General features: G+C 34.8%; 1 protein-coding gene across 1 annotated transcript; it reads left to right on the top strand.

Moving 5' to 3' along the window:
- Positions 1-6,864: 6,864 nt before the first annotated feature.
- Positions 6,865-7,812, top strand: LOC311628031 (olfactory receptor 8J1-like; the record flags this gene model as incomplete). The annotated part of the gene is made up of 1 exon (XM_084894905.1): positions 6,865-7,812. One exon carries the CDS (start codon positions 6,865-6,867, stop codon positions 7,810-7,812), a length of 948 nt encoding a protein of 315 aa, XP_084751031.1.
- Positions 7,813-13,371: the final 5,559 nt, after the last annotated feature.

Here is a 13,371-nt window from a genome sequence, read left to right as displayed (position 1 = left end):
AATCTTAATAGTCAGTGGCAAAGGCGGGTCTTTGTTTAATGTTCTGTCAGTCCAATGGCAGCATCAAAAGTTAGAAATGTTTTACCAGGCTGAGTTTTCTTCTTCTTCTGGAAGAAACATTTTCTCTGATATCTCCCCATAGTCCTCTTCACTTCAATCAGATAAATATTGTAGCCAGATAATCTAAGTTCTGAGTGAGTTTTCAAGATCAGGGATGAAATTATTTAGAAATAAGGAAAGTCACATAATTTTTTAAAAAAATTTAGACTTGCAGTGATAAACATAAAAAAGTCTTAAATATTTAAAATGGTATAAAATTAACCAGAAAATGAGTAATATATATATTTCATAGCAGTAACTGTATATTAAAGATAAATATAATTAAACCAAAAAGAATGTGCAATGAAGACAGGAGGCAAGAAAGCAAGTAAATGTGTGAATGATGATAACACAGCATGATAACACTGTTTCAGGACTCCAGGTTTATTAACCATTATCATCCCAATAACTTTAATTTTTAAAAAGAATCTAGGCTATATGGGATATAAAGCATGCCACCTCAGAATAAAATTTAAAAATCAGATTGAGTTAATAATTTTTATCTCAAGGATACAGTGGGCATATGGGAAGATTTTTTTTCACTAAGAACCATAAAAAGGAAAAAAGTCACTTTTGACAGGTCCTCACACTGTGGCTAACTTTGGCTTATTGCAGCTTCCTGGTACACAAGCTCACTGTGGATCAGAAAACCCAAGATAAATGAATTAACTAGCAATCTGCTGGAATGGCATCAATATTTTGAACAATCTATAGCAGTAGCAACAAAGATGAAAGATAACTGATAGAACGCAAGGTGAAATGCATTATCAGCCGTGTTTATTTTGTCTCCTTCATGAGCTTGTGTGCACAGAGACAATATTTTGCATGGACTCAGGTAACATAATGCTTCATTCATATTGTGTCCCACTCAGCTAATGTACAGATTCCTCAGATTTTCGTTTTCTCCTTGTTGTTCAAAAGGCATTATTTAGATTTTTTTTTAAATATACACATTACCTCAGCCATGCTTGTTTCAATCTATCATCATATTCTAAGTAATAGTTGTAAGGGCATTAATCAGTACATGAACCAAGATCTCTTTATTTCAGATCCATGCATTGTATTTATTTTTTTCCTTTTTTGAATGTTCTGGAATTTATTTTATTAAGAGTTGATCTTAGGTGTTCTTGCCATAAAATATATGATATACAATTTTGGATGATGAATATGATAATGAGCTTGATTGTTGTAATCATTTCATAACATATATGCACATCAAAATATTAGATTGTACACCCGAAATAAATATAATTGTAATCTCAATAAAACTTGAATTTTTCAATTTTTAAAAATGAAGAATGGAATAAAACAAACTCAACAAACTAAAGGAAATACAAAATTACATTATCTAATTATATCAATTGTATTTACCATGTTAGCTTCAGATCCTGTCCCTAAGCACATTTATTGTTATGAATGAATTCTATTTTCTTGACTAACATTTTTATACTATACTTCAAAAACTTGGTCACATATATATTTTTTTCCAAATTCTATTGCTTCCATTGCTTTACTAGTACACAATCTATGATTAAAGTTAATATTAATAACATTCTTTAGTATCATCTGTATAGGACAGAATTTTAAAAATGTAATACTAAAGAACTAAACATGGAAGAGCAAATACCAAAGTGTTAATGGCAGTTACCTTTGGGGAGCAATTGGTTGGGAGGGAGGAATAGTGGAGGTGAAGGGTGCATATTTACTTTTTAGTTCATATTCTTCTGGCTTGCTTAAATCTATATCACTGAGAATATATTTATCATATAATTTTACTATGGTTCTGGCATAAAGAAAGGCATATAGACCAATGAAATAGAACCCAGATCAAAACAACAATGAGGTACCATCTCACACCTGTCAGAATCGCTATCATCAACAAATCAACAAATGACAAGTGTTGCAGAGGAAGCAGAGAAAAAGGAACCCTCTTGCACTGCTGGTGGGAATGCAGCCTGGTATAGCCACTGAGGAAAACAGCATGGCGTTTCCTCAAAAAATTAAAAACGAAACCACCATTTGACCCAGTAATCCCACTTCTAGGACTACTAGTATATCCCAAGAAAACAGAAAGACCAATCAGAAAGGATATATGCACCCCTATGTTCCTAGCAGCACAATTTACAATAGCTAAGATTTGGAAACAGCCTAAGTGCCCAACACTAGATGAGTGGATCAAAAACCTGTGGTATATCTCACAATGGAGTACTACGCTGTTGTAAAAAAGAAGGAATTCTTACCATTTGCAAGATAAGCAAAATAAGCCAATCTAAGAAAGATAAATACCTTTATATCATTATATTCTACAAATGATCGCACTCATTGTGGAATATAATGAACTTCATAAATTGATGAACAAAAATAGATACAGAGGCAAAGAAGCATCGAACAGACTCAAACTTCAGTAGGAAGGCAGGGGACAGTTGGAGAGGGTAAGAGATCAACCACGGGACTTGTATGTATGCATATAAGCATAACCAAGGGACACAGACACTCTGAGGGTGATGGCATGTGCTAGGGGGTGGGGAAGGCTGAGGGGAGGTTAAGAAGGGAAAAAAGGAGACGTGTACTACTATTTGTAATACTTTAAACAATAAAAAAAAAATAGAACCCAGAACCCAGAAGTAAATCCTCACATATATGGTCAAATAATTTTCAACAAGGATGCCAAGACAGTATAAGAAAGGACAGTATTTTCAGCAACGATGATGGAGAAACTGGATGTCCATCTGCAAAAGGATAAAGTTGGACTACTACCTTAAACCATTTACAAAATTAATTCAAAGGGAATAAAAGCCTAAAATATAAAAGCTAAAATTACAAAACTCTTAGAAGATATTAATAATATAGGAAAACATTTCATGACAATGAGTTTGGCAATGACTTCTGGATATGAAAACATACACCGAAGTAACAAATAAGAATTGAATAAATTGGACTTTATCAAAATTTAAAATTATTGCACATCAAAGAACACTAACAACAGAGTGAAAAGGCAACCCACAGAATAGGAAAAAATATTTGTAAATTATGTATTTGATGAAGGATTATAACATCCAGAGTATTTAAGTAAATCCAACAACTCAGTAACAGAGAACAAACACTCGAATTTTAAAAAAAATAGGCAAAGGACTTGAATAGACATATCTCTAAAGAAGATGGACATATACCAATTAGTACATGAAAGAAGCTCAATATCACTAATTAATACAAAAATATAAATCAAAATCACAATGAGATACCACTTCACACCCATCAAGATGTCTATTATCATAAAAAAGATAAAGAACTAGTATTGGCCAGAATGAGGAAGAATTAGAACCTTTGTGCACTGTCGGTGGGAGTGTAAAATGGTGCAGGTTCTGTGAAACAGAATGGCTATTCCTCAAAAAAATTAAAAATAGATTTACTATATGACCCAAAATTCAATTTCTGGGTATTAATTGAAAGCAAAAATTTCAAAGATATTTGTACATTCCTACTCATGGCAACATTATTTACAGTAGCCAAAAGGTGGAAGCATCTTATGTCTATTGATAGGTAAATGGATAAAATGTGGTATATACATACTATAGAATATTATTCAGCCTTGAAAAGAAAAAAACATTCTGACACACGCTACAAGATGAATTAACTTGTAGAATATTAGGCTAAGAGTCATAAGCCAGGCACAAAAGGACAACTATTGTGTGATTTCACTGGGAAAAAAATTACACCTTTAAACCTGGGGAAAAATGAGATACTGCAAGATTTCTCATTTTGGCAAAATTCACAAAACTGAATGGCATTTGGATTATTTTGTACTAAATCTTCCATGACTGCTTGATTCAAGATTTAGATGTACATGGATTTAGACAAATATCCACAGTGTAACTGTGGAACTCAAGGTCTGCTTTCATGCTCTCTCTGGAAGCAAGGAAGCCAGATTTGAACAAAATTGGTGACAGCAAGCAAATTAAATTCTGTGATTCAGGAAAAAAAAAAATTGTAATACATCATGTCCCCTGCAACTTTCTTACTTGAGGATTCATCATCAGCATATTTCTTAGTCAATAAGCATTATTTTATTGTTTTAGTTTTTAATATCCTCTTACTATTGTGGAGTGCAGGTCAGTCACATTGTATTTGTGCATCCTTTGTTGGAAAGTTTTCTGTTTTTCTGTTTTTATTTCTTTTGCCACTCTAAAAAATGCTGTAATAAGTAGCCTTGTACATATAACAGGATATGGTATTGCTTTTCATTTCTAAAATGAACAATAGGGGTTTTTCACACCCTAATAAACATTTCATGTATGTTCATTGCAATTTGAGATAAAATACTGAGAAAAGGCTAAGCATTGAAACCTTTAGTTCATGTAGTATTTTTTTTCTTTTTTTTACTTTTCCAAAAAAGGATGCTAACATTTACTGACATCATTTTCATTGTGTGATGATAAACCTTCAAAATGGCAATAATACATGAGTAAGTTCATTAAGGTAGGTCCAGACTGCCACAGAGGAGATTCAGGGAGAATCTGATTGAACTCTTAGAGCCCTGGTTGGCAAACTGTGGCTCATCAGCCACATGCGGCTCTTTGGCCCCTTGAGTGTGGCTCTTCTACAAAATTAGGAGTACCCTAATTAAGTTAATAACAATGTTCCTATCTATATAGTATAAGTTTAAAATAAATTTGACTCTCAAAAGACATTTCAATCATTGTACTATTGATATTTGGCTCCGTTGACTAATGAGTTTGTCGACCACTGTCCTAGAGGGAGATCTAGTTAAGGAACCAATCTCAGGTGGCATCTTTTCCAACGATTTAAAAGGCAACTTGGGAATCCTAGAGTCATCAGTGCCTCAGAGTTCGGGTCTCAAAGGTTTATAGAGCCCATAAACTCCTACTGCCACACAGAGATTCTCACTTGAAGCTGACACAGACTCTCCATTAAAGGTGGGTAGAAAATACATATCTTATTTTTTTTAATAATGGCCTTTAAAAGATCCCAGCTCTTCCTCAAACTGAGCAACTCAACTTCCATTTTTGAAAGAACTGGACATCCTATATAATCAAATAATGCAATATTAAAAGTAAGGCTTGTTTCCAATATTTAAAACATGTTCAGAATACAAGGCTTTAACTATGATCCAGCTATTTATGTTTCCAAATGAAAGCCGACATTATTACATCTTATGTGCTTAGATAAATTATATCACGACTGAAGCAATGGAATTTTGCTCACTGAGATGATTTATATCAAAGTTTTGTTTCTGCATTATTAGCTGAAGTGAAAACTGCATGTTTCATAGGATGTGAGAGAAAACTGGATATACAACTCCCTAAACTCCAAATGATAATCCTTTTTGAGAATGTAACCATCCAACACAAGTTCTCTCAAAAAATGTTTCCATGAAATCTGGTAACATGTACAGAAGCATAATATCTCATCAATGCAGTCATAAGCCATCTATCTGACAGTAAAATAAGCCTGCAAAGGTGTTAGTTGAGGAGACCTCCAAAGGAAGGGCTCCTATTTGAGGAGAGACACTGCAGGAGCAGGAGCAAGGTTTGATTCCTGGTTTGATAGAACAGCCGAAACCGGTTTGGCTCAGTGGTAGAGCTTCGGTCTGCGGACTGAAAGGTCCCAGGTTCGATTCCCGTCAGGGGCATGTACATTGGTTGCGGGCACATCCCCGGTAGGGGATGTGCAAGAGGGAGCTGATTGATGTTTCTCTCTCATCGATGTTTCTAGCTCTCTATCTCTCTCCCTTCCTCTCTGTAAAATATCAATAAAATATATTTGAGAACAGAAACTTTATAATATTCTCAAAGAGAGAATAAAACCAAGGAAGGAAATGTCCATTTACAGAGTTGCCTTCAACTCTCCTGACTGAAAAGAGAATGTTAAAAAATAAATATTAAGAAAAAGATTAACTAAAAATTTTGGTGGGGTATGTTTTATAAAATTTTAATGTTATAAAATTATATCAATAAAATTATAGGTTATAATAAAACAGTGGAAAGAATATGAGGATTTGCATAAACTTGAGGGGCAAGAAGGAAAAAAGTCATGAAAGAGAAAAAAAAGGAATTTGTGTCCAGTAAAGCAAAGTGGATTGAATTACAAAAGCCATAAAATTTGTACAGAGACAATCTTTTTAAGCTAAAAAGGTCATCAGTAACCTGAAAAATAGATCTGTGGACATACCTTTATGTATTTCTGACTGAGTTATTAAGATGAGAAATAAGAAAAGCAGTTAATAGGTATAGGTGGCAGAATATGCAAGTTCAAAGTGCCAGCTATTAGAAGTTATGGAAGATAGAATTAAAAAATTGGGCAGAATAAGTGACTAGAATCACCTATTGTGAATGGGGGGAAAGCAAGAAGTTTGGGATGAAGAAATCATAAGAAGACATTTTCAATTATTTGGGGACATACTATTTCTCTAGCCTTTCTTCCATTCAATACAAGACATCAGATTGAATCATGGCTTCAAATGTTTGTTTACAAACTAATAACATCCTCATAATTTGTAGGAAGTAAATCTTCAACATTTATAATGCTGGGTCATCTGTTTAAATTGGTGTACTTGCTTTTTCTCTCTCGCAAATGATTGACATTTTTATTTATTAGGTCTAGAAACTTTAATAACTGAGTTAGAATTACACACGATTCCAGGACATCTCACCTAAGAAATTGCCTTTGCCACCTTTGCCACCAAATTGCCTTTGTCTCTTACACTTTCTAACCACGTTTCCCTTTTCCCCCCACACAGATGAATTCATGGCTCCTGAAAACTTCACCTGGGTTACTGAGTTTATTCTTAGAGGTATCTCGAGCAGTCCAGATCTCCAGATTCCACTCTTCTTTGTTTTCCTGGTCATCTATGGGCTGACCTTGGCTGGGAACCTGAGCATCATCACTCTCACCAGTGTTGACTCTCGACTTCGGACCCCCATGTACTTTTTCCTCCGGCACTTGGCGATCATCAACCTTGGCAACTCTACTGTCATTGCCCCTAAAATGCTGATCAACTTTTTAGTAAGAAAGAAAACCATCTCCTATTATGAATGTGCCACCCAACTGGGAGGGTTTTTGGTTTTCATTGTAGCTGAGGTTTCCATGTTAGCTGTGATGGCCTATGACCGATACGTGGCTATTTGTAATCCCCTGCTCTACATGGTGGTTTTATCTCCCCAGATCTGCCTTCTGCTAGTATTACTCACGTATGCCTATAGCTTTTCCACAGCTATTGTGACATCGTCTTCTGTATTCTCTATGTCTTACTGCTCTTCCAATGTGATCAATCATTTTTACTGTGATACTGTCCCTCTGTTAGCCTTGTCCTGCTCTGATACTTACTTCCCAGAAACCGTCATTTTTGTGTCTGCAGCTACAAATTTGGTTTGTTCCATGACTATAGTACTAGTATCCTATTTCAACATTGTTCTATCCATTTTAAGGATACGTTCGTCAGAAGGAAGGAAAAAAGCCTTTTCCACGTGTGCTTCCCATATGACAGCCATCACAATTTTCTATGGGACACTGCTATCCATGTATTTGCAGCCTCGAACTAGCCATTCACTGGACACCGATAAAATGGCTTCTGTGTTTTACACACTTGTGATCCCCATGCTGAATCCCATGATCTATAGCCTGAGGAATAAGGACGTGAAGGCTGCATTAAAGAGATTGCTGACAAATTTATTTTGTTCTTTTAAATCAATGTGATTGTAGAACTCCATAAGTGAGTGAAGAGATAGGTAAGGTAGGCTGCCAGTGTGTCAGAGAAAGTAAAGTTTAGGTGGCTGACTCACAGGTTTCCAAGTAATCCTTGGAATTAAAAGAGGCCAAGATTTGGGAATTTAAAAATAAACTAAAGGTCTTGTTGTTATACAGTTAATACAGAAGCTAGGTATTGTTCACAAACTTTGCTAAGGGTTGTGCAGATATGTAAATTGAAATAAATGTTTCTGGGAATCAAGAGAAAAGTAAGAAAATAATTAAGTAAGTTAAAACAGAGCAATAAAATGTGGATCAGAGAAGTAAGTCATTCAATCTTTCATATATATATATATATATATATATATATATATATATATATATTTGCTTTTTTAAAAATTCCTGGATATCTTTTGTTATAATGAATTGTTTCATCTTGAAGAACTATAATTAAAGATGGCTAAAATCCTTGTAATAGCTAAGTTAACAAAATAAAACTAACAACTATATCTAAAATAAAACTTTTTACCTCTTTTTTAATATCATTTGAATCAAGAAGTATAGACCACAGTTGAGTTTATGGACCTGGAGATTATTATGCTAAGTGAAATAAACCATTCAGAGAAAGGCAAACACCATGTGATCTCACTTATATGTGGAATCTAATAAACAAAATAAACCAATGAACAAAAGAGAAACAGAAACATGACTACATGGAACAGAGTGACATTTGTCAGAGGGGAAGGGGCTTGGGCATGGCTAGATGAAAGGAGGTGAAGAGATTAAACAAATAAACAAACTATATATAAATATAAATATATATGTATGGAACAGTGTGTGATAGCCAGAGTGAAAGGGGGTTAGGCGAGTTGCTTAAGGTGAACAAAGGGTGGGGGAAACATGGAAGAAAAGAAACTTTGCTTGGAGAGATTGAAGCATATTGCAGTGTGCAGATGATGTTTTACTGAGTTGTACACTTGAAACCTGTTTGTGAACCAATGTCACCCCAATAAATTCAATTAAAAAAAGAATAAGATTATGATCCACAAAAAAACAAAGTTGAAACAATTTCTAAACTGGGATCAAATGTGAAATTTGGTAACTCAACATGGGAAGTGGCTCTTCAATGAAGAGGTGATACTTCCACAGGTTTTGAATGGTAAATAGAATTTTCTCTTCAACTATACTTTTTGTTTGTTTGTAGGGAAGGGTCTAGGAATGGCAAGGGAAGAAGTAGAGAAGCATGGAGAAAATATTGTTATTGACAAATGGAGACTAGTTACATTAATGATACCAATGGATGTCCATGAATGTTGGAACAATTGAGTGGAGTTGGGATTATAAAAAAATTTTAGGCACAAGATTGACCCTAAAAAGTCACATATGCTTTCAAATGTAATTCATACTTTATTTTTTATGAAGTAAAATGCCTTGTATGTACAAATGTCAGAGTTTTATTTATTTGTTTGTTTGTTTGTTCTGAAAGGAGGGAAAAAACACAAATGAGAAGAAAAGAGACAAGAAAAATAAAGAAAATTTGGACAAAGCTTTCATTCTTTGTAATCTACTATATTGTCTGTTTTATAAATGCTCTATATTCAGACTCCAGTGTCTAGAAATTAATAGTTCCCAATATATATTATTAAATGAGGGAAAGAGTGGATTGAAATAGAGGCCAAAAGAAGTGACATTTAGACATCAGATAAAGACAGAATATGCAGATCAGAGTAGGAAATATCTTTTGGAGCTGTTTATAGATAAATTGTGAATATATTTTTATGTTGGTGAATATGGTTATGGTCTTCTATTGATAAAGTGTAGCTTTTGAAATGGTGTTTGTCTCTACTAGTAGATCATGAACTCAATTTTTAGAATCTTTATCAGAATTATTTGATTTAAATAAAATAGAGCAGATTCCAGGCTTCTGGGTTCTTAAAATTTAAATGATTTGACTAAACAAAAGTGACCTGTCCTTACTGATCTTTTTTTCTCCTCTAATAATAAAACTAGTTGAGTGTCTTGATCTTAGTTGGTTCTAAATAAAGATTTGTTCACTTTTAAATGAAATCATTCTTTCAATTCTTTGTATGCAAGTTTGGCTTAAAATTATAATTTATGTGTAGCAACTACCGTAAGAATTTACATTGTGTTATTTCTAAAATGAAAAAAAATATGTATATTTGAAATTCTATTATCTCATTTTCTAGTTATATAATGAGTTACTGGCCAAAAATAAACAAAAGTGAAGGCACTCTGAATGCCCAGTTTAGGATTATAAGAGCATTTTAACATAACTTATGAGTGCTTTAATAACATATTTCAAATTAACGTGCCAAGAGACCACTGCAAACTAATGGTGTCAATCAGGCATGATTTTCTTTCACCAGGGGAGATTCGTCAATGTCTCTAAATATTATTGATTTTCATCATAACAAGGGGGTGTAAAGGAATAATATTGCTGTCTAGAGGATGAGGTGAATTATCTACAAAGCACTGGAGAGTCTCTCACACAAAAATTATCCATCCCAAAATAGTAAGTGCCAAGGTTGAGAAAGTCTTTCCTAAACGATTGTTATAGAAACAAATATCCTATGTAATAAAGAGGTAATATGCAAATTTGTCCTCGTGCCCTCCCACAAGAAAGCCATTCCCATGTGGTCAAAGATGGCCACGACAAGATGGCTGGCAGGGGAGAGCAGTTGTGGGCAATCAGGCCAACAGGGGAAGGCAGTTAGGGGCAAGCAGGCCTGCAGGAGAGGGTGGCAGTTGGGAAGGACCAGGCCTGCAGGAGAGGGCAGTTAAGGGCAAGCAGGCCAGTAGGAGAGCCTGCAGGGGAGGGCAGTTAAGGGCAAGCACGCCAGTAGGAGAGCGCAATTGGGAGTGTGTGTGTGTGTGGGGGGGGGGGGGGGGTGGGCAGGCCTACAGGAAAAGGCCATTGGATGCAATCAGGCCAGCAGGGGAGCAGTTAGGCGTTGATCAGGCTGGCAGGGAGTGGTTAGGGAGTGATCAGGCTAGCAGGCAGGTGAGCAGTTGGGAGCCAGCAGTCTGAGATTGTGAAAGGAATGTCTGACTGCCAGTCAGACATCCCCTGAGGGGTCCTAGATTGGAGAGGGTGCAGGCTGGGCTGAGGGACACCCCCTACTCAGTGCATGAATTTCATGCACTGGGCCTCTAGTTAGAGTAATAATGTCAGACTAAAGGGAGAGCCATAGAGGGATGTTCCCTCAAAACCAGAGGTAATGTTAATTGATCTCCAGCCTGCCTTGGGATCCCTATGGAGTTTGAACTGTAATTTTTCAGATGATCTTACTTGCATCATATTCTTACATAAGATCCCCTGGGTTAGAGTCACTGACAAAACCCAGCAGTTTGTTGCTGCCCAAACTCACTTGCAGAAGAAATAAGAATGCCATCTACTCAGGTAGATTCAAAAGCTGCATTTTAAAATTGGGAAGAAGGAATTTTTAATTAAGTGGAAGAGAATAGAATGTTCTTTTAAAAAAATTTAGGTAAGCATTTTCTGAAAATAGAGCAGAGTGTTCTCTATAATTTTATTTCTGTATATATTTCTGATATTATATATAATATAGTTCTTATTAGTTTGAAATAAAAATAAGAGTGAGATCTCCAAAATAGAATCAATTATACTATTTGAATAAGTCAGACACTAAACTGGCTAGACTGTAATCTATGGCAAAATTCTTCTCATTTTTGCAAAAGCTAATAATTGTATCTATGACAAGAAATGAATGTATTGAAATCAAGTCATCAATATGTCTCATAATGCACTGAAAGACATATTATGAGCAAGGAGAATAAATATTGAAATATTATTACAAAAATTAATCTTTTTATTTTATTTTATTTTTTAATACATTTTATTGATTTTTTACAGAGTGGAAGAGAGAGGAAAAGAGAGTTAGAAACATCAATGAGAGAGAATCATCGATCAGCTGCCTCTTGCACACCCCCTACTGGGGATGTGCCCACAACCAAGGTACATGCCCCCGACCAGAATCCTACCTGGGACCTTTCAGTCAGCAGACCGACGCTCTACCACTGAGCCAAACCGGTTTCAGCCAAAAATTAATCTTTTTAAACCTATCTTTTTATTGAGAGAGATAGAAACATAATGATAAGGGGGGAAAATCATTGATTGACTGCCTCCTGAATACTCTATACTGGGGATCATGTCTACAACTCAAGTATGTGCCCTGACTAGGACTTGAACTGTGACCTGCTGGTTAATAGGAAAACACAACCATTGAGCCATGCTGGCCGGGCACTAACGTTAATCTTTAATTCTCCACACCAAGCATCTCAAAGGGCCTAGGGTAAGAAATGTATGAAAAATCAGTCATGAATTTTATGCATGAAGTCCACAATTTATCAAGAGAAGAAATGTGGAAGAAGATGGCTGCCATAAATGTAAAATGTTATACAAATTAAATGTGTGTAAAATGTGTCTCCATTACAAAGAGGGAAACTTGGGTGTCAGAGTATGGGAATTAGAAATCAAAAAGTCTTTGTAGAAGAGGTAGGGTTTTGGTAGGCCTTGAAAGATAATTAGGAGTTTTCCCTTCAACTCTTTATTCTCTGGTAGAAATGAGGATAGAAAAAAAGCATATATGAAAGTAGAGAAGCATGCAAGGGAATTTAGTAATTAAAGACCACAAAACAAATTTTCCGATTATATTACTGAGTGGTTGTGACAGAAGAGATCTGTGTCTTCTTTGGAAAAATGTTTAGTATTTAAATCTTCTGCCCACTTGTAAATCTAATTGTTTATGTTTTGTGGGTTTTTCTGTGTGCTTTGTGTGTGTTTTCTTTGCTATTGAGTTGTATGAATTCTTCATATATTTTGTATATCAACTTCTTATTATAACATGATTTACAAATATTTTCTCTCATTCAGTAGATTGCATGAAAACTTTTTGAAATTACCTGAGCAAGAGGTGTAGTATATAAAAGCCATTAGTCATTGAAAAGACATGAAATATTAGTAACTTTATTTGTCCAATATACCAAGTCATGTCCACTGTGAACAAAGCAATTTATTAGTTTCCTCAAAATTGTTTTTAATTTTTGAATGGACAAAGTGAAAGAGAAAGAAATATGGCACATGACATTATAGATTTAGTACCAGTTTTGTCAGAGTGATGTTACCACAGAACATTCATTTTCCTTTGTGTTATTCATGTTAACTTTTTTCAATACCAATAGTTTTCTTAAGTTTTGAAAAATTAATATTTAATTGTAAATAAAATGCACAAGAGCTTTGAACAGAGAGCCAATATGGACTGCTTACTACCATATAGTTCTAAACTTTATCATGCAACTGATTTGGGTGAAAGAAATAAGTTTTTCCTCCAAAATATTTACTTTTATTCTTCAGCCCATCCCAGATTCCAAGTATACCACTAATCATTTTAATACTAATGCTTTCATAGTAACAATAAAACTTATTTTCAGGATGTTAAGTAATAAAAACACATTTTAGAGTTTTAAGGTTAATTTAATTAATATGGGTTTAATTCTCCTCTCTCTATCCAGACACACTGATGGTAC

This window comes from Pipistrellus hanaki (assembly GCF_964339955.1).
Source record: "Pipistrellus hanaki genome assembly, chromosome: 9".
NCBI lineage: Eukaryota > Metazoa > Chordata > Mammalia > Chiroptera > Vespertilionidae > Pipistrellus > Pipistrellus hanaki.
Note: the sequence above shows the minus strand (reverse complement) of the source record. Positions and strands in the feature narration are given on the sequence as shown.